Genomic DNA, 27,304 nt, shown 5'->3' with positions numbered 1-27,304 from the left:
ACCCCGTGCTGTACCTGTCCTGGGAGTGTTTGATGGGGACAGTGTAGCGGGAGATTTACTCTGTATCTAACCCCGTGCTGTACCTGTCCTGGGAGTGCTTGATGGGGACAGTATCGAGGGAGCTTCACTCTGTATCTAACCCCATGCTGTACCTGCCCTAGAAGTGTTTGATGGGGACAGTGTAGAGAGAGCTTTACTCTGTATCTAACCCCGCGCTGTACTTGTCCTGCGAGTGTTTGCTGGGGACAGTGTAGAGGGAGCTTTACTCTCTATCTAACCCCGTGCTGTACCTGCCCTGGGAGAGTTTGATGGGGACAGTGTAGAGGGAGCATTACTCTGTATCGAACCCCGTGCTGTACCTGTTCTGGGAGTGATTGATGGGGACAGTGTAGAGGGAGCTTTACTCTGTATCTAACCCCGTGCTGTACCTGTCCTGGGAGTGTTTGATGGGGACAGTGTAGAGGGAGCTTTACTCTGTATCTAACCCCGTGCTGTACCTGTCCTGGGAGTGTTTGATGGGGACAGTATAGAGGGAGCTTTACTCTGTATCTAACCCCGTGCTGTACCTGTCCTGGGAGTGTTTGCTGGGGACAGTGTAGAGGGAGCTTTACTCTGTATCTAACCCCGTGCTGTACCTGTTGTGGGAGTGTTTGATGGGGACAGTGTAGAGGGAGCTTTACTCAGTATCTAACCCCGTGCTGTACCTGTCCTGGGAGTGTTTGCTGGGGACAGTGTAGAGGGAGCTTTACTCTGTATCTAACCCCGTGCTGTACCTGTTCTGGGAGTGTTTGATGGGGACAGTGTAGAGGGAGCTTTACTCTGTATCTAACCCCGTGCTGTACCTGTCCTGGGAGTGTTTGATGGGGACAGTGTCGAGGGAGTTTTACTCTGTATCTAACCCCGTTCTGTACCTGTCCTGGGAGTGTTTGATGGGGACAGTGTAGAGGGAGCTTTACTCTGTATCTAACCCCGTGCTGTACCTGTCCTGGGAGTGTTTGATGGGGACAGTGTCGAGGGAGTTTTACTCTGTATCTAACCCCGTTCTGTACCTGTCCTGGGAGTGTTTGATGGGACAGTGTAGAGGGAGCTTTACTCTATATCTAACCCCGTGCTGTACCTGTCCTGGGAGTGTTTGATGGGGACAGTGTAGAGGGAGCTTTACTCTGTATCTAACCCCGTGCTGTACCTGTCCTGGGAGTGTTTGTTGGGGTCAGTGCAGAGGGAGCTTTACTCTTTATCGAACCACGCGCTGTACCTGTTCTGGGAGTGTTTGATGGGGATGGTGTAGAGGGAGCTTTACTCTGTATCTAACCCCGTGCTGTACCTGTCCTGGGAGTGTTTGATGGGGACAGTGTAGAGGGAGCTTTACTCTGTATCTAACCCCGTGCTGTACCTGTCCTGGGAGTGTTTGATGGGGATGGTGTAGAGGGAGCTTTACTCTGTATCTAACCCCGTGCCGTACCTGTCCTGGGAGTGTTTGCTGGGGACAGTGTAGAGGGAGCTTTACTCTGTATCTAACCCCGTGCTGTACCTGTCCTGGGAGTGTTTAATGGGGACAGTGTAGAGGGAGCTTTACTCTGTATCTAACCCCGTGCTGTTCCTGCCCTGGGAGTGTTTGATGGGGACAGTGTAGAGGGAGCTTTACTCTGTATCTAACCCCGTGCTGTACCTGTCCTGGGAGTGTTTGATGGGGACAGTGTAGAGGGAGATTTACTCTGTATCTAACCGCGTTCTGTACCTGTCCTGGGAGTGTTTGATGGGGACAGTGTAGAGGGAGCTTTACTCTGTATCTAACCCTGTGCTGTACCTGTCCTGGGAGTGTTTGATGGGGACAGTGTAGAGGGAGCTTTACTCTGTATCTAACCCTGTGCTGTACCTTTCCTGGGAGTGTTTGATGGGGATAGTGTAGAGGGAGCTTTACTCTGTATCTAACCCCGTGTTGTACCAGTCCTGGGAGTGTTTGATGGGGACAGTGTAGAGGGATCTTTACTCTGTATCTAACCCCGTGATGTACCTGTCCTGGGAGTGTTTGATGGGGACAGTGTAGAGGGAGATTTACTCTGTATCTAACCCCGCGCTGTACTTGTCCTGCGAGTGTTTGCTGGGGACAGTGTAGAGGGAGCTTTACTCTCTATCTAACCCCGTGCCGTACCTGTCCTGGGAGTGTTTGCTGGGGACAGTGTAGAGGGAGCTTTACTCTGTGTCTAACCCCGTGCTGTACCTGCCCTGGGAGAGTTTGATGGGGACAGTGTAGAGGGAGCATTACTCTGTGTCTAACCCCGTGCTGTACCTGCCCTGGGAGTGTTTGTTGGGGACAGTGTCGAGGGAGCTTTACTCTGTATCTAACCCCGTGCTGTACCTGTCCTGGGAGTGTTTGATGGGGACAGTGTAGAGGGAGCTTTACTCTGTATCTAACCCCCGTGCTGTACCTGTCCTGGGAGTGTTTGCTGGGGACAGTGTAGAGGGAGCTTTACTCTCTATCTAACCCAGTGCTGTACCTGTCCTGGGAGTGTTTGATGGGGACAGTGTAGAGGGAGCTTTACTCTGTATCTAACCCCGTGCTGTACCTGTCCTGGGAGTGTTTGATGGGGATGGTGTAGAGGGAGCTTTACTCTGTATCTAACCCCGTGCCGTACCTGTCCTGGGAGTGTTTGCTGGGGACAGTGTAGAGGGAGCTTTACTCTGTATCTAACCCCGTGCTGTACCTGTCCTGGGAGTGTTTGATGGGGACAGTGTAGAGGGAGCTTTACTCTGTATCTAACCCCGTGCTGTACCTGTCCTGGGAGTGTTTGATGGGGACAGTGTAGAGGGAGCTTTACTCTGTATCTAACCCCGTGCTGTACCGGTCCTGGGAGTGTTTGATGGGGACAGTGTAGAGGGAGCTTTACTCTGTATCTAATCCCGTGCTGTACCTGTCCTGGGAGTGTTTGATGGGGACAGTGTAGAGGGAGCTTTACTCTGTATCTAACCCCGTGCTGTACCTGTCCTGGGAGTGTTTGATGGGGACAGTGTGGAGGGAGCTTTACTCTGTATCTAACCCCGTGCTGTACCTGTCCTGGGAGTGTTTGATGGGGACAGTGTAGAGGGAGCTTTACTCTGTATCTAACCCCGTGCTGTACCTGTCCTGGGAGTGTTTGATGGGGACAGTGTAGAGGGAGCTTTACTCTGTATCTAACCCCGTGCTGTACCTGTCCTGGGAGTGTTTGATGGGGACAGTGTAGAGGGAGCTTTACTCTGTATCTAACCCCGTGCTGTACCTGTCCTGGGAGTGTTTGATGGGGACAGTGTAGAGGGAGCTTTACTCTGTATCTCACCCCGTGCTGTACCTGTCCTGGGAGTGTTTGATGGGGACAGTGTAGAGGGAGCTTTACTCTGTATCTAACCCCGTGCTGTAGCTGTCCTGGGAGTGTTTGATGGGGACAGTGTAGAGGGAGCTTTACTCTGTATCTAACCCCGTGCTGTACCTGTCCTGGGAGTGTTTGATGTGGACAGTGTAGAGGGAGCTTTACTCTGTATCAAACCCCGTGCTGTACCTGTCCTGGGAGTGTTTGATGGGGACAGTGTAGAGGGAGCTTTACTCTGTATCTAACCCCGTGCTGTACCTGTCCTGGGAGTGTTTGATGGGGCAGTGTAGAGGGAGCTTTACTCTGTATCTAACCCCGTGCTGTACCTGTCCTGCGAGTGTTTGATGGGGACAGTGTAGAGGGAGCTTTACTCTGTATCTAACACCGTGCTGTACCTGTCCTGGGAGTGTTTGATGGGGACAGTGTAGAGGGAGCTTTACTCTGTATCTAACCCCGTGCTGTACCTGTCCTGGGAGTGTTTGATGGGGACAGTGTAGAGGGAGCTTTACTCTGTATCTAACCCCGTGCTGTACCTGTCCTGGGAGTGTTTGATGGGGACAGTGTAGAGGGAGCTTTACTCTGTATCTAACCCCGTGCTGTACCTGTCCTGGGAGTGTTTGATGGGGACAGTGTAGAGGGAGCTTGACTCTGTATCTAACCCCGTGCTGTACCTGTCCTGGGAGTGTTTGATGGGGACAGTGTAGAGGGAGCTTGACTCTGTATCTAACCCCGTGCTGGACCTGTCCTGGGAGTGTTTGATGGGGACAGTGTAGAGGGAGCTGTACTCTGTATCTAACCCCGTGCTGTACCTGTCCTGGGAGTGTTTGATGGGGACAGTGTAGAGGGAGCTTTACTCTGTATCTAACCCCGTGCTGTACCTGTCCTGGGAGTGTTTGATGGGGACAGTGTAGAGGGAGCTTTACTCTGTATCTAACCCCGTGCTGTACCTGTCCTGGGAGTGTTTGATGGGGACAGTGTAGAGAGAGCTTTACTCTGTATCTAACCCCGCGCTGTACTTGTCCTGCGAGTGTTTGCTGGGGACAGTGTAGAGGGAGCTTTACTCTGTATCTAACCCCGTGCTGTACCTGTCCTGGGAATGTTTGATGGGGACAGGGTAGAGGGAGCTTTACTCTGTATCTAACCCCGTGCTGTACCTGTCCTGGGAGTGTTTGATGGGGACAGTGTAGAGGGAGCTTTACTCTGTATCTAACCCCGTGCTGTACCTGTCCTGGGAGTGTTTGATGGGGACAATGTAGAGGGAGCTTTACTCTGTATCTAACCCCGTGCTGTACCTGTCCTGGGAGTGTTTGATGGGGACAGTGTAGAGGGAGATTTACTCTGTATCGAACCGCGTGCTGTACCTGTCCTGGGAGTGTTTGATGGGGACAGTGTAGAGGGAGCATTACTCTGTATCTAACCCCGTGCTGTACCTGTCCTGGGAGTGTTTGATGGGGACAGTGTAGCGGGAGATTTACTCTGTATCTAACCCCGTGCTGTACCTGTCCTGGGAGTGCTTGATGGGGACAGTATCGAGGGAGCTTCACTCTGTATCTAACCCCGCGCTGTACCTGCCCTGGAAGTGTTTGATGGGGACAGTGTAGAGAGAGCTTTACTCTGTATCTAACCCCGCGCTGTACTTGTCCTGCGAGTGTTTGCTGGGGACAGTGTAGAGGGAGCTTTACTCTCTATCTAACCCCGTGCTGTACCTGCCCTGGGAGAGTTTGATGTGGAGAGTGTTGAGGGAGCTTTACTCTGTATCTAACCCCGTGCTGTACCTGTCCTGGGAGTGTTTGTTGGGGACAGTGTCGAGGGAGCTTTACTCTGTATCTAACCCCGTGCTGTTCCTGTCCTGGGAGTGTTTGATGGGGACAGTGTAGAGGGAGCTTTACTCTGTATCTAACCCCCGTGCTGTACCTGTCCTGGGAGTGTTTGCTGGGGACAGTGTAGAGGGAGCTTTACTCTGTATCTAACCGCGCGCTGTACTTGTCCTGGGAGTGTTTGTTGGGGTCAGTGCAGAGGGAGCTTTACTCTTTATCGAACCACGCGCTCTACCTGTTCTGGGAGTGTTTGCTGGGGATAGTGTAGAGGGAGCTTTACTCTCTATCTAACCCAGTGCTGTACCTGTCCTGGGAGTGTTTGATGGGGACAGTGTAGAGGGAGCTTTACTCTGTATCTAACCCCGTGCTGTACCTGTCCTGGGAGTGTTTGATGGGGATGGTGTAGAGGGAGCTTTACTCTGTATCTAACCCCGTGCTGTACCTGTCCTGGGAGTGTTTGATGGGGACAGTGTAGAGGGAGCTTTACTCTGTTTCTAACCCCGTGCCGTACCTGTCCTGGGAGTGTTTGATGGGGACAGTGTAGAGGGAGCTTTACTCTGTAACTAACCCCGTGCTGTACCTGTCCTGGGAGTGTTTGATGGGGACGGTGTAGAGGGAGCTTTACTCTGTATCTAACCCCGTACTGTACCTGTCCTGGGAGTGTTTGATGGGGACAGTGTAGAGGGAGCTTTACTCTGTATCTAACCCCGTGCTGTACCGGTCCTGGGAGTGTTTGATGGGGACAGTGTAGAGGGAGCTTTACTCTGTATCTAATCCCGTGCTGTACCTGTCCTGGGAGTGTTTGATGGGGACAGTGTAGAGGGAGCTTTACTCTGTATCTAACACCGTGCTGTACCTGTCCTGGGAGTGTTTGATGGGGACAGTGTAGAGGGAGCTTTACTCTGTATCTAACCCCGTGCTGTACCTGTCCTGGGAGTGTTTGATGGGGACAGTGTGGAGGGAGCTTTACTCTGTATCTAACCCCGTGCTGTACCTGTCCTGGGAGTGTTTGATGGGGACAGTGTAGAGGGAGCTTTACTCTGTATCTAACCCCGTGCTGTACCTGTCCTGGGAGTGTTTGATGGGGACAGTGTAGAGGGAGCTTTACTCTGTATCTAACCCCGTGCTGTACCTGTCCTGGGAGTGTTTGATGGGGACAGTGTAGAGGGAGCTTTACTCTGTATCTAACCCCGTGCTGTACCTGTCCTGGGAGTGTTTGATGGGGACAGTGTAGAGGGAGCTTTACTCTGTATCTCACCCCGTGCTGTACCTGTCCTGGGAGTGTTTGATGGGGACAGTGTAGAGGGAGCTTTACTCTGTATCTAACCCCGTGCTGTAGCTGTCCTGGGAGTGTTTGATGGGGACAGTGTAGAGGCAGCTTTACTCTGTATCTAACCCCGTGCTGTACCTGTCCTGGGAGTGTTTGATGTGGACAGTGTAGAGGGAGTTTTACTCTGTATCAAACCCCGTGCTGTACCTGTCCTGGGAGTGTTTGATGGGGACAGTGTAGAGGGAGCTTTACTCTGTATCTAACCCCGTGCTGTACCTGTCCTGGGAGTGTTTGATGGGGACAGTGTAGAGGGAGCTTTACTCTGTATCTAACCCCGTGCTGTACCTGTCCTGGGAGTGTTTGATGGGGACAGTGTAGAGGGAGCTTTACTCTGTATCTAACACCGTGCTGTACCTGTCCTGGGAGTGTTCGATGGGGACAGTGTAGAGGGAGCTTTACTCTGTATCTAACCCCGTGCTGTACCTGTCCTGGGAGTGTTTGATGGGGACAGTGTAGAGGGAGCTTTACTCTGTATCTAACCCCGTGCTGTACCTGTCCTGGGAGTGTTTGATGGGGACAGTGTAGAGGGAGCTTTACTCTGTATCTAACCCCGTGCTGTACCTGTCCTGGGAGTGTTTGATGGGGACAGTGTAGAGGGAGCTTGACTCTGTATCTAACCCCGTGCTGTACCTGTCCTGGGAGTGTTTGATGGGGACAGTGTAGAGGGAGCTTGACTCTGTATCTAACCCCGTGCTGGACCTGTCCTGGGAGTGTTTGATGGGGACAGTGTAGAGGGAGCTGTACTCTGTATCTAACCCCGTGCTGTACCTGTCCTGGGAGTGTTTGATGGGGACAGTGTAGAGGGAGCTTTACTCTGTATCTAACCCCGTGCTGTACCTGTCCTGGGAGTGTTTGATGGGGACAGTGTAGAGGGAGCTTTACTCTGTATCTAACCCCGTGCTGTACCTGTCCTGGGAATGTTTGATGGGGACAGGGTAGAGGGAGCTTTACTCTGTATCTAACCCCGTGCTGTACCTGTCCTGGGAGTGGTTGATGGGGACAGTGTAGAGGGAGCTTTACTCTGTATCTAACCCTGTGCTGTACCTGTCCTGGGAGTGTTTGATGGGGACAGTGTAGAGGGAGCTTTACTCTGTATCTAACCCCGTGCTGTACCTGTCCTGGGAGTGTTTGATGGGGACAGTGTAGAGGGAGCTTTACTCTGTATCTAACCCCGTGCTGTACCTGTCCTGGGAGTGTTTGATGGGGACAGTGTAGAGGGAGATTTACTCTGTATCTAACCGCGTGCTGTACCTGTCCTGGGAGTGTTTGATGGGGACAGTGTAGAGGGAGCATTACTCTGTATCTAACCCTGTGCTGTACCTGTCCTGGGATTGTTTGATGGGGACAGTGTAGCGGGAGCTTTACTCTGTATCTAACCCCGTGCTGTACCTGTCCTGGGAGTGTTTGATGGGGACAGTGTAGAGGGAGCTTTACTCTGTATCTAACCCCGTGCTGTACCTGCCCTGGGAGTGTTTGATGGGGACAGTGTAGAGAGAGCTTTACTCTGTATCTAACCCCGCGCTGTACTTGTCCTGCGAGTGTTTGCTGGGGACAGTGTAGAGGGAGCTTTACTCTGTATCTAACCCCGTGCTGTACCTGTCCTGGGAGTGTTTGATGGGGACAGTGTAGAGGGAGCTTTACTCTGTATCTAACCCCGTGCTGTACCTGTCCTGGGAATGTTTGATGGGGACAGGGTAGAGGGAGCTTTACTCTGTATCTAACCCTGTGCTGTACCTGTCCTGGGAGTGTTTGATGGGGACAGTGTAGAAGGAGCTTTACTCTGTATCTAACCCCGTGCTGTACCTGTCCTGGGAGTGTTTGATGGGGACAGTGTAGAGAGAGCTTTACTCTGTATCTAACCCCGCGCTGTACTTGTCCTGCGAGTGTTTGCTTGGGGATAGTGTAGAGGGAGCTTTACTCTGTATCTAACCACGTGCTGTACCTGCCCTGGGAGTGTTTGATGGGGACAGTGTAGAGGGAGTTTTACTCTGTATCTAACCCCGTGCTGTACCTGCCCTGGGAGTGTTTGATGGGGACAGTGTAGAGGGAGCTTTACTCTGTATCTAACCCCGTGCTGTACCTGCCCTGGGAGAGTTTGATGGGGACAGTGTAGAGGGAGCATTACTCTGTGTCTAACCCCGTGCTGTACCTGCCCTGGGAGTGTTTGATGGGGACAGTGTCGAGGGAGCTTTACTCTGTATCTAACCCCGTGCTGTACCTGTTCTGGGAGTGTTTGATGGGGACAGTGTAGAGGGAGCATTACTCTGTATCTAACCCCGTGCTGTACCTGTCCTGGGAGTGTTTGATGTGGAGAGTGTTGAGGGAGCTTTACTCTGTATCTAACCCCGTGCTGTACCTGTCCTGGGAGTGTTTGTTGGGGACAGTGTCGAGGGAGCTTTACTCTGTATCTAACCCCGTGCTGTACCTGTCCTGGGAGTGTTTGTTGGGGACAGTGTCGAGGGAGGTTTACTCTGTATCTAACCCCCGTGCTGTACCTGTCCTGGGAGTGGTTGATGGGGACAGTGTAGAGGGAGCTTTACTCTGTATCTAACCCTGTGCTGTACCTGTCCTGGGAGTGTTTGATGGGGACAGTGTAGAGGGAGCTTTACTCTGTATCTAACCCCGTGCTGTACCTGTCCTGGGAGTGTTTGATGGGGACAATGTAGAGGGAGCTTTACTCTGTATCTAACCCCGTGCTGTACCTGTCCTGGGAGTGTTTGATGGGGACAGTGTAGAGGGAGATTTACTCTGTATCGAACCGCGTGCTGTACCTGTCCTGGGAGTGTTTGATGGGGACAGTGTAGAGGGAGCATTACTCTGTATCTAACCCCGTGCTGTACCTGTCCTGGGAGTGTTTGATGGGGACAGTGTAGCGGGAGATTTACTCTGTATCTAACCCCGTGCTGTACCTGTCCTGGGAGTGTTTGATGGGGACAGTGTAGAGGGAGCTTTACTCTGTATCTAACCCCGTGCTGTACCTGTCCTGGGAGTGTTTGATGGGGACAGTGTAGAGGGAGATTTACTCTGTATCTAACCGCGTGCTGTACCTGTCCTGGGAGTGTTTGATGGGGACAGTGTAGAGGGAGCATTACTCTGTATCTAACCCTGTGCTGTACCTGTCCTGGGAGTGTTTGATGGGGACAGTGTAGCGGGAGCTTTACTCTGTATCTAACCCCGTGCTGTACCTGTCCTGGGAGTGTTTGATGGGGACAGTGTAGAGGGAGCTTTACTCTGTATCTAACCCCGTGCTGTACCTGCCCTGGGAGTGTTTGATGGGGACAGTGTAGAGAGAGCTTTACTCTGTATCTAACCCCGCGCTGTACTTGTCCTGCGAGTGTTTGCTGGGGACAGTGTAGAGGGAGCTTTACTCTGTATCTAACCCCGTGCTGTACCTGTCCTGGGAGTGTTTGATGGGGAGAGTGTAGAGGGAGCTTTACTCTGTATCTAACCCCGTGCTGTACCTGTCCTGGGAATGTTTGATGGGGACAGGGTCGAGGGAGCTTTACTCTGTATCTAACCCCGTGCTGTACCTGTTCTGGGAGTGTTTGATGGGGACAGTGTAGAGGGAGCATTACTCTGTATCTAACCCCGTGCTGTACCTGTCCTGGGAGTGTTTGATGTGGAGAGTGTTGAGGGAGCTTTACTCTGTATCTAACCCCGTGCTGTACCTGTCCTGGGAGTGTTTGTTGGGGACAGTGTCGAGGGAGCTTTACTCTGTATCTAACCCCGTGCTGTACCTGTCCTGGGAGTGTTTGTTGGGGACAGTGTCGAGGGAGGTTTACTCTCTATCTAACCCCCGTGCTGTACCTGTCCTGGGAGTGGTTGATGGGGACAGTGTAGAGGGAGCTTTACTCTGTATCTAACCCTGTGCTGTACCTGTCCTGGGAGTGTTTGATGGGGACAGTGTAGAGGGAGCTTTACTCTGTATCTAACCCCGTGCTGTACCTGTCCTGGGAGTGTTTGATGGGGACAATGTAGAGGGAGCTTTACTCTGTATCTAACCCCGTGCTGTACCTGTCCTGGGAGTGTTTGATGGGGACAGTGTAGAGGGAGATTTACTCTGTATCGAACCGCGTGCTGTACCTGTCCTGGGAGTGTTTGATGGGGACAGTGTAGAGGGAGCATTACTCTGTATCTAACCCCGTGCTGTACCTGTCCTGGGAGTGTTTGATGGGGACAGTGTAGCGGGAGATTTACTCTGTATCTAACCCCGTGCTGTACCTGTCCTGGGAGTGTTTGTTCGGGACAGTATCGAGGGAGCTTCACTCTGTATCTAACCCCGTGCTGTACCTGCCCTGGAAGTGTTTGATGGGGACAGTGTAGAGAGAGCTTTACTCTGTATCTAACCCCGCGCTGTACTTGTCCTGCGAGTGTTTGCTGGGGACAGTGTAGAGGGAGCTTTACTCTCTATCTAACCCCGTGCCGTACCTGTCCTGGGAGTGTTTGCTGGGGACAGTGTAGAGGGAGCTTTACTCTGTATCTAACCCCGTGCTGTACCTGCCCTGGGAGAGTTTGATGGGGACAGTGTAGAGGGAGCATTACTCTGTGTCTAACCCCGTGCTGTACCTGCCCTGGGAGAGTTTGATGGGGACAGTGTAGAGGGAGCATTACTCTGTATCTAACCCCGTGCTGTACCTGTCCTGGGAGTGTTTGATGTGGAGAGTGTTGAGGGAGCTTTACTCTGTATCTAACCCCGTGCTGTACCTGTCCTGGGAGTGTTTGTTGGGGACAGTGTAGAGGGAGCTTTACTCTGTATCTAACCCCGTGCTGTACCTGTCCTGGGAGTGTTTGATGGGGACAGTGTAGAGGGAGCTTTACTCTGTATCTAACCCCCGTGCTGTACCTGTCCTGGGAGTGTTTGCTGGGGACAGTGTAGAGGGAGCTTTACTCTGTATCTAACCGCGCGCTGTACTTGTCCTGGGAGTGTTTGTTGGGGTCAGTGCAGAGGGAGCTTTACTCTTTATCGAACCACGCGCTGTACCTGTTCTGGGAGTGTTTGCTGGGGATAGTGTAGAGGGAGCTTTACTCTCTATCTAACCCAGTGCTGTACCTGTCCTGGGAGTGTTTGATGGGGACAGTGTAGAGGGAGCTTTACTCTGTATCTAACCCCGTGCTGTACCTGTCCTGGGAGTGTTTGATGGGGACGGTGTAGAGGGAGCTTTACTCTGTATCTAACCCCGTGCCGTACCTGTCCTGGGAGTGTTTGCTGGGGACAGTGTAGAGGGAGCTTTACTCTGTATCTAACCCCGTGCTGTACCTGTCCTGGGAGTGTTTGATGGGGACAGTGTAGAGGGAGCTTTACTCTGTTTCTAACCCCGTGCGGTACCTGTCCTGGGAGTGTTTGATGGGGACAGTGTAGAGGGAGCTTTACTCTGTAACTAACCCCGTGCTGTACCTGTCCTGGGAGTGTTTGATGGGGACGGTGTAGAGGGAGCTTCACTCTGTTTCTAACCCCGTACTGTACCTGTCCTGGGAGTGTTTGATGGGGACAGTGTAGAGGGAGCTTTACTCTGTATCTAACCCCGTGCTGTACCGGTCCTGGGAGTGTTTGATGGGGACAGTGTAGAGGGAGCTTTACTCTGTATCTAATCCCGTGCTGTACCTGTCCTGGGAGTGTTTGATGGGGACAGTGTAGAGGGAGCTTTACTCTGTATCTAACCCCGTGCTGTACCTGTCCTGGGAGTGTTTGATGGGGACAGTGTGGAGGGAGCTTTACTCTGTATCTAACCCCGTGCTGTACCTGTCCTGGGAGTGTTTGATGTGGACAGTGTAGAGGGAGCTTTACTCTGTATCTAACCCCGTGCTGTACCTGTCCTGGGAGTGTTTGATGGGGACAGTGTAGAGGGAGCTTTACTCTGTATCTAACCCCGTGCTGTACCTGTCCTGGGAGTGTTTGATGGGGACAGTGTAGAGGGAGCTTTACTCTGTATCTAACCCCGTGCTGTACCTGTCCTGGGAGTGTTTGATGGGGACAGTGTAGAGGGAGCTTTACTCTGTATCTAACCCCGTGCTGTACCTGTCCTGGGAGTGTTTGATGGGGACAGTGTAGAGGGAGCTTTACTCTGTATCTAACCCCGTGCTGTACCTGTCCTGGGAGTGTTTGATGGGGACGGTGTAGAGGGAGCTTGACTCTGTATCTAACCCCGTGTTGTACCTGTCCTGGGAGTGATTGATGGGGACAGTGTAGAGGGAGCTTTACTCTGTATCTAACCCCGTGCTGTACCTGTCCTGGGAGTGATTGATGGGGACAGTGTAGAGGGAGCTTTACTCTGTATCTAACCCCATGCTGTACCTGTCCTGGGAGTGTTTGATGGGGACAGTGTAGAGGGAGCTTTACTCTGTATCTAACCCCGTGCTGTACCTGTCCTGGGAGTGTTTGATGGGGACAGTGTAGAGAGAGCTTTACTCTGTATCTAACCCCGTGCTGTACCTGTCCGGGGAGTGTTTGATGGGTACAGCGTAGAGGGAGCTTTACTCTGTACCTAACCCGTGCTATACCTGTCCTGGGAGTGTTTGATCGGGACGGTGTAGAGGGAGCTTTACTCTGTATCTAACCCCGTGCTGTACCTGTCCTGGGAGTGTTTGATGGGGACAGTGTAGAGGGAGCTTTACTCTGTATCTAACCCCGTGCTGTACCTGTCCTGGGAGTTTTTGATGGGGACAGTGTAGAGAGAGCTTTACTCTGTATCTAACCCCGTGCTGTACCTGTCCGGGGAGTGTTTGATGGGTACAGCGTAGAGGGAGCTTTACTCTGTATCTAACCCCGTGCTGTACCTGTCCTGGGAGTGTTTGATGGGGACAGTGTCGAGGGAGCTTTACTCTGTATCTAACCCCGTGCTGTACCTGTCCTGGGAGTGTTTGATGGGGACAGTGCAGAGGGAGCTTTACTCTGTACCTAACCCGTGCTATACCTGTCCTGGGAGTGTTTGATGGGGACGGTGTAGAGGGAGCTTTACTCTGTATCTAACCCCGTGCTGTACCTGTCCTGGGTGTGTTTGATGGGGACAGTGTAGAGGGAGCTTTACTCTGTATCTAACCCTGTGCTGTACCTGTCCTGGGAGTGTTTGATGGGGACAGTGTAGAGGGAGCTTTACTCTGTATCTAACCCCGTGCTGTACCTGTCCTGGGAGTGTTTGATGGGGACAGTGTAGAGGGAGCTTTACTCTGTATCTAACCCCGTGCTGTACCTGTCCTGGGAGTGTTTGATGGGGACAGTGTAGAGGGAGCATTACTCTGTGTCTAACCCCGTGCTGTCCCTGTCCTGGGAGTGTTTGATGGGTTCAGTTCAGAGGGAGCTTTACTCTGTTCTAACCCCGTGCTGTACCTGTCCTGGGAGTGTTTGATGGGGACGGTGTAGAGGAAGCTTTACTCTGTGTCTAACCCCGTGCTGTACCTGTCCTGGGAGTGTTTGATGGGGACAGTGTAGAGGGAGCTTTACTCTGTATCTAACCCCGTGCTGTAGCTGTCCTGGGACTGTTTGATAGGGACAGTGCAGAGGGAGCTTTACTCTGTATCTAACCCCGTGCTGTACCTGTCCTGGGCGTGTTTGATGGGGACAGTGTAGAGGGAGCTTTACTCTGTATCTAACCCCGTGCTGTACCTGTCCGGGGAGTGTTTGATGGGTACAGTGTAGAGGGAGCTTTACTCTGTATCTAACCCCGTGCTGTACCTGTCCTGGGAGTGTTTGATGGGGACAGTGTCGAGGGAGCTTTACTCTGTATCTAACCCCGTGCTGTACCTGTCCTGGGAGTGTTTGATGGGGCAGTGCAGAGGGAGCTTTACTCTGTATCTAACCCGTGCTATACCTGTCCTGGGAGTGTTTGATGGGGACGGTGTAGAGGGAGCTTTACTCTGTATCTAACCCCGTGCTGTACCTGTCCTGGGTGTGTTTGATGGGGACAGTGTAGAGGGAGCTTTACTCTGTATCTAACCCTGTGCTGTACCTGTCCTGGGAGTGTTTGATGTGGACAGTGTAGAGGGAGCTTTACTCTGTATCTAACCCCGTGCTGTACCTGTCCTGGGAGTGTTTGATGGGGACAGTGTAGAGGGAGCTTTACTCTGTATCTAACCCCGTGCTGTACCTGTCCTGGGAGTGTTTGATGGGGACAGTGTAGAGGGAGCATTACTCTGTATCTAACCCCGTGCTGTACCTGTCCTCGGAGTGTTTGATGGGGACAGTGTAGAGGGAGCTTTACTCTGTATCTAACCCCGTGCTGTACCTGGCCTGGGAGTGTTTGATGGGGACAGTGTAGAGGGAGCTTTACTCTGTATCTAACCCCGTGCTGTACCTGTCCTGGGAGTGTTTGATGGGGACAGTGTAGAGGGAGCGTTACTCTGTATCTAACCCCGTGCTGTACCTGTCCTGGGAGTGTTTGATGTAGACAGTGTAGAGGGAGCTTTACTCAGTGTCTAACCCCGTGCTGTCCCTGTCCTGGGAGTGTTTGATGGGGTCAGTTCAGAGGGAGCTTTACTCTGTTCTAACCCCGTGCTGTACCTGTCCTGGGAGTGTTTGATGGGGACAGTGTAGAGGGAGCTTTACTCTGTATCTAACCCCGTGCTGTACCTGTCCTGGGAGTGTTTGATGGGGACAGTGCAGAGGGAGCTTTACTCTGTATCTAACCCGTGCTATACCTGTCCTGGGAGTGTTCGATGGGGACAGTGCAGAGGGAGCTTTACTCTGTATCTAACCCGTGCTATACCTGTCCTGGGAGTGTTTGGTGGGGACGTTGTAGAGGGAGCTTTACTCTGTATCTAACCCCGTGCTGTACCTGTCCTGGGAGTGTTTGATGGGGACAGTGTAGAGGGAGCTTTACTCTGTATCTAACCCCGTGCTGTACCTGTCCTGGGAGTGTTTGATGGGGACAGTGTAGAGGGAGCTTTACCCTGTATCTAACCCCGTGCTGTACCTGTCCTGGGAGTGTTTGATGGGGACAGTGTAGAGGGAGCTTTACTCTGTATCTAACCCCGTGCTGTACCTGTCCTGAGAGTGTTTGATGGGGACAGTGTAGAGGGAGCTTTACTCTGTATCTAACCCCGTGCTGTACCTGTCCTGGGAGTGTTTGATGGGGACAGTGTAGAGGGAGCTTTTCTCTGTATCTAACCCCGTGCTGTACCTGTCCTGGGAGTGTTTGATGGGGACAGTGTAGAGGGAGCTTTACTCTGTATCTAACCCCGTGCTGTACCTGTCCTGGGAGTGTTTGATGGGGACAGTGTAGAGGGAGCTTTACTCTGTATCTAACCCCGTGCTGTCCCTGTCCTCGGAGTGTTTGATGGGGACAGAGTAGACGGAGCTTTACTCTGTATCTAACCCCGGGCTGTACCTGTCCTGGGAGTGTTTGATGGGGACAGTGTAGACGGAGCTTTACTCTGTATCTAACCCCGTGCTGTACCTGTCCTGGGAGTGTTTGATGGGGGCAGTGTAGAGGGAGCTGTACTCTGTATCTAACCCCGTGCTGTACCTGCCCTGGCAGTGTTTGATGGGGACAGTGTAGAGGAAGCTTTACTCTGTATCTAACCCCGTGCTGTACCTGTCCTGGGAGTGTTTAATGGGGACAGTGTAGAGGGAGCTTTACTCTGTATCTAACCCCGTGCTGTACCTGTCCTGGGAGTGTTTGATGGGGACAGTGTAGAGGGAGCTTTACTCTGTATCTAACCCCGTGCTGTACCTGTCCTGGGAGTGTTTGATGGGGACAGTGTAGAGGGAGCTTTACTCTGTATCTAACCCCGTGCTGTACCTGTCCTGGGAGTGTTTGATGGGGAGAGTGTAGAGGGAGCTGTACTCTGTATCTAACCCCGTGCTGTACCTGTCCTGGGAGTGTTTGATGGGGACAGTGTAGAGGGAGCTTTACTCTGTATCTCACCCCGTGTTGTACCTGTCCTGGGAGTGTTTGATGGGGACTGTGTAGAGGGAGCTGTACTCTGTATCTAACCCCGTGCTGTACCTGTCCTGGGAGTGTTTGATGGGGACAGTGTAGAGGGAGCTTTACTCTGTATCTAACCCCGTGCTGTACCTGTCCTGGGACTGTTTGATGGGGACAGTGTAGAGGGAGCTTTACTCTGTATCTAACCCCGTGCTGTACCTGTCCTGGGAGTGTTTGATGGGGACAGTGTAGAGGGAGCTTTACTCTGTATCTAACCCCGTGCTGTACCTGTCCTGGGAGTGTTTGATGGGACAGTGTAGAGGGAGCTTTACTCTGTATCTAACCCCGTCCTGTCCCTGTCCTGGGAGTGTTTGATGGGGACAGTGTAGAGGGAGCTTTACTCTGTATCTAACCCCGTGCTGTACCTGTCCTGGGAGTGTTTGATGGGGACAGTGTAGAGGGAGCTTTACACTGTATCTAACCCCGTGCTGTACCTGTCCTGGGAGTGTTTGATGGGGACAGTGTAGAGGGAGCTTTACTCTGTATCTAACCCCGTGCTGTACCTGTCCTGGGAGTGTTTGATGGGGACAGTGTAGAGGGAGCTTTACTCTGTATCTAACCCCGTGCTGTACCTGTCCTGGGACTGTTTGATGGGGACAGTGTAGAGGGAGCTTTACTCTGTATCTAACCCCGTCCTGTCCCTGTCCTGGGAGTGTTTGATGGGGACAGTGTAGAGGGAGCTTTACTCTGTATCTAACCCCATGCTGTACCTGTCCTGGGAGTGTTTGATGGGGACAGTGTAGAGGGAGCTTCACTCTGTATCTAACCCCGTGCTGTACCTGTCCTGGGAGTGTTTGATGGGGAGAGTCTAGAGGGAGCTTTACTCTGTATCTAACCCCGTGCTGTACCTGTCCTGGGAGTGTTTGATGGGTGACAGTGTAGAGGGAGCTTTACTCTGTATCTAACCCCGTGTTGTACCTGTCCTGGGAGTGTTTGATGGGGACAGTGTAGAGGGAGCTTTACTCTGTATCTAACCCCGTGTTGTACCTGTCCTGGGAGTGTTTGATTGGGACAGTGTCGAGGGAGCTTTACTCTGTATCTAACCCTGTGCTGTACCTGTCCTGGGAGTGTTTGATGGGGACAGTGTAGAGGGAGCTTTACTCTGTATCTAACCCCATGCTGTACCTGTCATGCGAGTGTTTGATGGGGACAGTGTCGAGGGAGATTTACTCTGTATCTAACCCCGTGCTGTACCTGTCCTGGGAGTGTTTGATGGGGACAGTGCAGAGGGAGCTGTACTCTGTATCTAACCCCGTGCTGTACCTGTCCTGGGAGTGTTTGATGGGGACAGTGTAGAGGGAGCTTTACTCTGTATCTAACCCCGTGCTGTACCTGTCCTGGGAGTGTTTGATGGGGACAGTGTAGAGGGAGCTTTACTCTGTATCTAACCCCGTGCTGTACCTGTCCTGGGAGTGTTTGATGGGGACAGTGTAGAGGGAGCTTTACTCTGTAACTCACCCCGTGCTGTACCTGTCCTGGGAGTGTTTGATGGGGAGAGTGTAGAGGGAGCTTTACTCTGTATCTAACCCCGTGCTGTACCTGTCCTGGGAGTGTTTGATGGGGACGGTGTAGAGGGAGCTTTACTCTGTATCTAACCCCGTGCTGTACCTGTCCTGGGGGTGTTTGATGGGGACAGTGTAGAGGGAGCTTTACTCTGTATCTAACCCCGTGCTGTACCTGTCCTGGGAGTGTTTGATGGGGACAGTGCAGAGGGAGCTTTACTCTGTATCTAACCCTGTGCTGTACCTGTCCTGGGAGTGTGTGATGGGGACAGTGTAGAGGGAGCTTTACTCTGTATCTAACCCCGTGCTGTACCTGTCCTGGGAGTGTTTGATGAGGACAGTGTCGAGGGAGCTTTACTCTGTATCTAACCCCGTGCTGTACCTGTCCTGGGAGTGTTTGATGGGGACAGTGTAGAGGGAGCTTTACTCTGTATCTAACCCCGTGCTGTACCTGTCCTGGGAGTGTTTGATGGGGACAGTGTAGAGGGAGCTTTACTCTGTATCTAACCCCGTGCTGTACCTGTCCTGGGAGTGTTTGATGGGGACAGTGTAGAGGGAGCTTTACTCTGTATCTAACCCCGTGCTGTACCTGTCCTGGGAGTGTTTGATGGGGACAGTGTAGAGGGAGCATTACTCTGTATCTAACCCCGTGCTGTACCTGTCCTGGGAGTGTTTGATGGGGACAGTGTAGTGGGAGCTTTACTCTGTATCTAACCCCGTGCTGTACCTGTCCTGGGAGTGTTTGATGGGGACAGTATAGAGGGAGCTTTACTCTGTATCTAACCCCGTGCTGTACCTGTCCTGGGAGTGTTTGATGGGGACAGTGTATAGGGAGCTTTACTCTGTATCTAACCCCCGTGCTGTACCTGTCCTGGGAGTGTTTGATGGGGACAGTGTAGAGGGAGCTTTACTCTGTATCTAACCGCGTGCTGTACCTGTCCTGGGAGTGTTTGATGGGGACAGTGTAGAGGGAGCTTTACTCTGTATCTAACCGCGTGCTGTACCTGTCCTGGGAGTGTTTGATGAGGACAGTGTAGAGGGAGTTGTACTCTGTATCTAACCCCGTGCTGTACCTGTCCTGGGAGTGTTTGATGGGGACGGTGTAGAGGGAGCTTTACTCTGTATCTCACCCTGTGCTGTACCTGTCCTGGGAGTGTTTGATGGGGACAGTGTAGAGGGAGCTGTACTCTGTATCTAACCCCTGCCCTCTCTCTCGTTCCCTTGCAGTTCAGCGAACCATGCCAACGCGACTAAAGGAATGTCGTCGTGATAACTGACACTTTGTTGTGTTGAGATGGGAGACTCTCCGACCTGCGCGCACACCTCTGTGCTTCCCTCACCCCCGCACCTCCCGGATGCTCTGCTGCGTAGGCCGTTCACCGCTCGGCCCCCTCGTGCCTGCTATCCCCAACCGCTGCCACCGCGGGGAGACGCTGGGTTTCGATTCCCCCCGAATTGTTTTGCCCGCCCGCTCCCCTTTCCCGCAGCCTCGCCCTCTCCATCACCACAGTCTCTCAACCCCACCCTCCGTAAGATCCCAAGTCTGGTCGTTAGGGCAGCACGGCAGCACAGTGGTTAGCACAATTGCTTCACAGCTCCAGGGTCCCAGGTTCGATTCCGGCTTGGGTCACTGTCTGTGCGGAGTCTGCACGTTCTCCCCGTGTGTGCGTGGGTTTCCTCCGGGTGCTCCGGTTTCCTCCCACAGTCCAAAGATGTGCAGGTTAGGTGGATTGGCCGTGTTAAATTGTCCCTTTTTTGTCCAAAGATGTGCAGGTTAGGTGGATTGGCCGTGTTAAATTGTCCCTTAGTGTCCAAAGATGTGCAGGTTAGGTGGATTGGCCGTGTTAAATTGTCCCTTAGTGTCCAAAGATGTGCAGGTTAGGTGGATTGGCCGTTTGAAATTGTCCTTTAGTGTCCAAAGATGTACAGGTTAGGGGGATTAGCCGTGTTAAATTGTCCCTTAGTGTCCAAAGATGTACAGGTTAGGTGGATTGGCCGTGTTAAATTGTCCCCTTAGTGTCCAAAGTTGTACAGGTTAGGGGGATTAGCCGTGTTAAATTGTCCCTTAGTGTCCAAAGATGTACAGGTTAGGGGGATTAGCCGTGTTAAATTGTCACTTAGTGTCCAAAGATGTACAGGTTAGGGGGATTAGCCGTGTTAAATTGTCCCTTTGTGTCCAAAGATGTACAGGTTAGGGGGATTAGCCGTGTTAAATTGTCCCTTAGTGTCCAAAGATGTACAGGTTAGGGGGATTGGCCGTGTTAAATTGTCCCTTCGTGTCCAAAGATGTACAGGTTAGGTGGATTGGCCGTGTTAAATTGTCCCTTAGTGTCCAAAGATGTACAGGTTAGGGGGATTAGCCGTGTTAAATTGTCCCTTAGTGTCCAAAGATGTACAGGTTAGGGGGATTAGCCGTGTTAAATTGACCCTTAGTGTCCAAAGATGTACAGGTTAGGTGGATTGGCCGTGTTAAACTGTCCCTTAGTGTCCAAAGATGTACAGGTTAGGGGGATTAGCCGTGTTAAATTGTCCCTTAGTGTCCAAAGATGTACAGGTTAGGTGGATTGGCCGTGCTAAATTGTCCCTTACTGTCCAAAGATGTACAGGTTAGGGGGATTGGCCGTGTTAAATTGTCCCTTACTGTCCAAAGATGTACAGGTTAGGTGGATTGGCCGGGTTAAATTGTCGCTTAGTGTCCAAAGATGTGCAGGTTAGGTGGATTGGCCGTGTTAAATTGTCCCTTAGTGTCCAAAGATGTACAGGTTAGGTGGATTGGCCGTGTTAAATTGTCCCTCAGTGTCCAAAGATGTGCAGGTTAGGTGGATTGGCCGTGTTAAATTGTCCCTTAGTGTCCAAAGATGTACAGGTTAGGTGGATTGGCCGTGTTAAATTGTCCCTTAGTGTCCAAAGATGTGCAGGTTAGGTGGATTGGCCGTGTTAAATTGTCCCTTAGTGGCCAAAGATGTCCAGGTTAGGTGGATTGGCCGTGTTAAATTGTCCCTTAGTGTCCAAAGATGTACAGGTTAGGGGGATTGGCCGTGTTAAATTGTCCCTTAGTGTCCAAAGATGTACAGGTTAGTTGGATTGGCCGTGTTAAATTGTCCCTTAGTGTCCAAAGATGTACAGGTTAGTTGGATTGGCCGTGTTAAATTGTCCCTTAGTGTCCAAAGATGTGCAGGTTAGGTGGATTGGCCGTGTTAAATTGTCCCTGTGTGTCCAAAGATGTGCAGGTTAGGTGGATTGGCCGTGTTAAATTGTCCCTTAGTGTCCAAAGATGGACAGGTTAGGTGGATTGGCCGTGATAAATTGTCCCTTCGTGTCCAAAGATGTACAGGTTAGGTGGATTGGCCGTGTCAAATTGTCCCTTAGTGTGCAAAGATGTGAAGGTTAGGTGGATTGGCCGTGTTAAATTGTCCCTTAGTGTCCAAAGATGTGCAGGTTAGGTGGATTGGTCGTGTTAAATTGTCCCTTAGTGTCCAAAGATGGACAGGTTAGGTGGATTGGCCGTGTGAAATTGTCTCTTAGTGTCCAAAGATGTGCAGGTTAGGTGGATTGGCCGTGATAAATTGTCCCTTAGTGTCCAAAGATGTGCAGGTTAGGTGGATTGGCCGTGTTAAATTGTCCCTTAGTGTCCAAAGATGTACAGGTTAGGTGGATTGGCCGTGTTAAATTGTCCCTTAGTGTCCAAAGATGTGCAGATTTGGTGGATTGGCCGTGTTAAATTGTCCCTTAGTGTCCAAAATTGCCCTTAGTGTTGGGTGGGGTCACTGGGTTACGGGGATAGTGGGGAGGTGTGGGTTTGGGTAGGGTGCTCTTTCCGCGAGCCGGTGCAGATTCGATGGGCCGAATGGCCTCCTTCTGCACTGTAAATTCCATGATCATCAAATGAGATTGTCTCCTTCTTCCACATTCCAGAGGACGTAACTTCCCCCAACTCGCACCCAAGGCGGACCTCCCTGCGATCTCGTTCGCCCCACACAAGTTCCAGCCCATGACCATCGCCTACAAGAGAGGATCTAACCATCGTTCAATGGCATCACCATGAATCCCCCATGAATCCCCCACATCCCTGGGGGTTACCATTGATCAGAAACTGAACTGGACCCAGCCGTATCAATACTGCGGCTACCAGGGCAGGTCAGAGGCTGGGAACCCTGCGGAGAGCAACTCACCTCCTGACCCCCCCCCCCCCCCCCCCCCCCAAATCCCGTCCGCCACCCACACGGACACAAGTCAGGAGCGTGACGGGACCACCCCCCGCTCGCCCGGGTGAGCGCGGCTCCCGACCACGCTCGAGAAGCTCGACACCGTCCCGGACAAAGCAGCTCGATTGCTCCTCCTTCCACGAACATTCAAACGCTCCACCACCACCGTCGGACAGTGGCAGCCGTGCGTGCCGTCGACAAGAGGCACGGCAGCAACTCACCGAGGTTCCTCAGGCGGCCCAGTCCTAACCCACGGCCGCTACCATCTCGAAGGACAAGATGTGGAGATGTTGGTGTTGGACTGGGGTGAGCACAGTACGAAGTTTTACAACACCAGGTTAAAGTCCAACAGGTTTGTTTCGAATCACTAGCTTTCGGAGCGCTGCTCCTTCCTCAGGTGAATGAAGAGGTGGGTTCCAGAAACACAGATATAGACAAATTCAAAGATGCCAAACAATGCTAGGAATGCGAGCATTAGCAGGTGATTAAATCTTTACAGATCCAGAGATGGGGTAACCCCAGGTTAAAGAGGTGTGAATTGTACCAAGCCAGGACAGTTGGAGGGATTTCGCAGGCCAGATGGTGGGGGATGAATGTAATGTGACATGAATCCCAGGTCCCGGTTGAGGCCGCACTCGTGTGTGTGGAACTTGGCTATAAGTTTCTGCTCGGCGATTCTGCGTTGTCGCGGGTCCTGAAGGCCGCCTTGGAGAACGCTTACCCGGAGATCAGAGGCTGAATGCCCTTGACTGCTGAATGACATCTTCTTCGCAGCCTTCAACACGTCATCGATGAAGGCGAACATCTTGCCAAGGTCATCCCCACGCCCCCACGACTTGCCTTCAAACAACCGCACAACCTCAAACGAACCATTGTTTGCAGCAAACTACCCAGTCTTCAGAACAGTGTCCACGACACCACACAACCCTGTCATGGCAATCTCTGCAAGACGTGCCAGATCATCGACATGGGTACCACCATTACACGTGAGAACACCACCCACCAGGTACGCGGTACATACTCGTGCGACTCGGCCAATGTTGTCTACCTCATACGCTGCAGGAAAGGACGTCCCGAAGCGCGGTACATTGGCGAGACCACGCAGACGCTGCGACAACGAATGAACGGACATCGCGCAACAATCACCAGGCAGGAATGTTCCCTTCCAGTCGGGGAACACTTCAGCAGTCAAGGGCATTCAGCCTCTGATCTCCGGGTAAGCGTTCTCCAAGGCGGCCTTCAGGACCCGCGACAACGCAGAATCGCCGAGCAGAAGCTTCTAGCCAAGTTCCGCACACGTGAGTGCGGCCTCAACCGCGACCTGGGATTCATGTTGCATTACATTCATCCCCCACCATCTGGCCTGCGAAATCCTACCAACTGTCCTGGCTTGGTACAATTCACACCTCTTTAACCTGGGGTTACCCCATCTCTGGATCTGTAAAGATTTAATCACCTGCTAATGCTCGCATTCCAAGCATTGTTTGGCATCTTTGAATTTTTCTATATATGTGTTTCTGGAACCTCTTCATTCACCTGAGGAAGGAGCAGCGCTCCGACAGCTAGTGACATCGAAACAAACCTGTTGGACTTTAACCTGGTGTTGTAAGACTTCGTACTGAGCACAAATGGCGACCGTGAGGAGGCTTAGCGACTCCCGCGGTTCAGACAGTCGCTCCGCCCTTTACGAATCGCCGAGCGTGCTGTTTCCAAATCTCGAAATTGCAAGGCGCCTTCTCGAGAAGCCCGACGCGGTCTCGGGACCAAGCAGCACCCTGCCCCCTCCCCCCAATGCGCTCACCCACCCCCCCCAAAACCTTCGACATCCATAGATATCTATTGCCCTCGTAAGTGCACTCAGTTTCTTGACCTTCCACAGCCTTCTGCCGCAATCGACTTCCACAGATTGACCCCCCTCTCCGAGAAGTCGTTCCTCCTCATCTCGGTTCGGAAATCTACCGCCTCCCCTTCTATATCCGCGACCTCGATTGCCCCCACAAGGGGGAACGTTGGATCGGCATTTCGTTTATCAATCCCACTTGGTATTTCATGCACCTCGATCGGCTCCCCTCTCATCCTTTTCAACTCCAGCGAGTAGACTTTTTAATCTCGCCTCAAACGTCAACCCATTAATTGCCGGAATCAATCTGGTGAACCTCCTCTGAACGCCCTCCAAAGTCACCATTTCAATCCTCAAAGAAAAGAGACCACATCTGGACACAACACTCCAGATGTGGTCTCACCGACACCCTGGACAACTGCAACAACACTTCTCTACTTGTATACTCGAGTCCTTATGCAATAAACATGAATATCCCATTTGCCTGTCGTACTCCATGCTGCACCTGTTTACAGACCATTCAAGATCAAAGACTCCCAAATTCATTGAGCTCCGCGGTCTCGATCCGGAAAGCTGATTGGAGAACTCGGTCGGTACAATGCCTCCTCCTGAAGACGGGCGCTCGACAGTGCAGCGCTCCCTCACCCGAAGTGGAGGGTCAGCCTGGATTATGGAGCTCAAATCCTAGAGTATAGACATCTCCCTCCGACAGTGCGGCGCTCCCTCAGTACTGGCACCGGGGGGAGTGTGGGCCTGGATTATGGAGCTCAAATCCTAGAGTATAGACATCTCCCTCCGACAGTGCAGCGCTCCCTCAGTACTGGCACCGGGGGGAGTGTCGGCCTGGATTATAGCGCTCAAATCCTAGAGTATATACATCTCCCTCCGACAGTGCAGCGCTCCCTCAGTACTGGCACCGGGGGGAGTGTCGGCCTGGATTATGGAGCTCAAATCCTAGAGTATATACATCTCCCTCCGACAGTGCAGCGCTCCCTCAGTACTGGCACCGGGGGGAGTGTGGGCCTGGATTATGGTGCTCAAATCCCCGAGTATATACATCTACCCCCGACAGTGCAGCGCTCCCTCAGTACTGGCACCGGGGGGAGTGTCGGCCTGGATTATAGCGCTCAAATCCTAGAGTATAGACATCTCCCTCCGACAGTGCAGCGCTCCCTCAGTACTGGCACCGGGGGGAGTGTGGGCCTGGATTATGGAGCTCAAATCCTAGAGTATAGACATCTCCCTCCGACAGTGCATCCCTCCCTCAGTACTGGCACCGGGGGGAGTGTGGGCCTGGATTAAGGAGCTCAAATCCTAGAGTATATACATCTCCCTCCGACAGTGCGGCGCTCCCTCAGTACTGGCACCGGGGGGAGTGTGGGCCTGGATTATAGCGCTCAAATCCTAGAGTATAGACATCTACCTCCGACAGTGCGGCGCCCCCTCAGTACTGGCACCGGGGGGAGAGTCGGCCTGGATTAAGGAGCTCAAATCCTAGAGTATATACATCTCCCTCCGACAGTGCGGCGCTCCCTTAGTACTGGCACCGGGGGGAGTGTCGGCCTGGATTATGGAGCTCAAATCCTAGAGTATAGACATCTACCTCCGACAGTGCGGCGCTCCCTCAGTACTGGCACCGGGGGGAGTGTGGGCCTGGATTATGGAGCTCAAATCCTAGAGTATATACATCTCCCTCCGACAGTGCAGCGCTCCCTCAGTACTGGCACCGGGGGGAGTGTGGGCCTGGATTATGGTGCTCAAATCCCCGAGTATATACATCTACCCCCGACAGTGCAGCGCTCCCTCAGTACTGGCACCGGGGGGAGTGTCGCCCTGGATTATGGAGCTCAAATCCTAGAATATAGACATCTACCTCCGACAGTGCAGTGCTCCCTCAGTACTGGCACCGGGGGGAGTGTCGGCCTGGATTATGGAGCTCAAATCCTAGAGTATATACATCTACCCCCGACAGTGCAGCGCTCCCTCAGTACTGGCACCGGGGGGAGTGTGGGCCTGGAGTATGGAGCTCAAATCCTAGAGTATATACATCTACCCCCGACAGTGCAGCGCTCCCTCAGTACTGGCACCGGGGAGAGTGTCGGCCTGGATTATGGAGCCCAAATCCTAGAGTATAGACATCTCCCTCCGACAGTGCGGCTCTCCCTCAGTACTGGCACCGGGGGGAGTGTGGGCCTGGATTATGGAGCACAAATCCTAGAGTATATACATCTCCCTCCGACAGTGCAGCGCTCCCTCAGTACTGGCACCGGGGGGAGTGTCGCCCTGGATTATGGAGCTCAAATCCTAGAGTATAGACATCTGCCTCCGACAGTGCAGTGCTCCCTCAGAACTGGCACCGGGGGGAGTGTCGGCCTGGATTATGGAGCTCAAATCCTAGAGTATAGACATCTGCCTCCGACAGTGCTGCGCTCCCTCAGTACTGGCACCGGGGGGAGTGTGGGCCTGGATTATGGAGCTCCAATCCGAGAGTAGAGACATCTACCTCCGACAGTGCAGGGCTCCCTCAGTACTGGCACCGGGGGGAGTGTGGGCCTGGATTATGGAGCTCAAATCCTAGAGTATAGACATCTACCTCCGACAGTGCGGCGCTCCCTCAGGACTGGCACTGGGGGGAGTGTGGGCCTGGATTATGGAGCTCAAATCCTAGAGTATAGACATCTCCCTCCGACAGTGCGGCGCTCCCTCAGTACTGGCACCGGGGGGAGTGTGGGCCTTGATTATGGAGCTCAAATCCTAGAGTATATACATATACCTCCGACAGTGCGGCGCTCCCTCAGTACTGGCACCGGGGGGAGTGTGGGCCTGGATTATGGAGCTCAAATCCTAGAGTATAGACATCTACCTCCGACAGTGTGGCGCTCCCTCAGTACTGGCACCGGGGGGAGAGTCGGCCTGGATTAAGGAGCTCAAATCCTAGAGTATATACATCTCCCTCCGACAGTGCGGCGCTCCCTTAGTACTGGCACCGGGGGGAGTGTCGGCCTGGATTATGGAGCTCAAATCCTAGAGTATAGACATCTACCTCCGACAGTGCGGCGCTCCCTCAGTACTGGCACCGGGGGGAGTGTCGGCCTGGATTATGGAGCTCAAATCCCAGAGTATAGACATCTACCTCCGACAGTGCAGCGCTCCCTCAGTACTGGCACCGGGGGGAGTGTCGGCATGGATTATAGTGCTCAAATCCTAGAGTATATACATCTCCCTCCGACAGTGCAGCGCTCCCTCAGTACTGGCACCGGGTGGAGTGTCGGCCTGGATTATGGAGCTCAAATCCGAGAGTATAGACGTCTCCCTCCGACAGTGCAGCGCTCCCTCAGTACTGGCA

At 52.7% G+C, this 27,304-nt stretch overlaps 1 protein-coding gene across 1 annotated transcript in view; it reads left to right on the top strand.

Annotated features, from left to right (window-relative positions):
• The window catches only part of LOC140399629 (immunoglobulin superfamily member 1-like), a 646,087-nt gene extending 623,547 nt beyond the window's left edge, over positions 1-22,540 (top strand). Inside the window, exon 10 of the mRNA XM_072489165.1 lies at positions 19,141-22,540. Within this exon, the coding sequence (XP_072345266.1) occupies positions 19,141-19,183 (43 nt within the window). The 3' untranslated portion in view covers positions 19,184-22,540. The remainder of the gene's footprint in view (positions 1-19,140) is intronic.
• The last annotated feature ends 4,764 nt before the right edge of the window (positions 22,541-27,304 follow it).

Source organism: Scyliorhinus torazame, chromosome 23 (genome assembly GCF_047496885.1).
Source record: "Scyliorhinus torazame isolate Kashiwa2021f chromosome 23, sScyTor2.1, whole genome shotgun sequence".
NCBI lineage: Eukaryota > Metazoa > Chordata > Chondrichthyes > Carcharhiniformes > Scyliorhinidae > Scyliorhinus > Scyliorhinus torazame.
The sequence above is the reverse complement of the archived record's forward strand: the minus strand, read 5'-3'. Positions and strand labels throughout refer to the sequence as shown.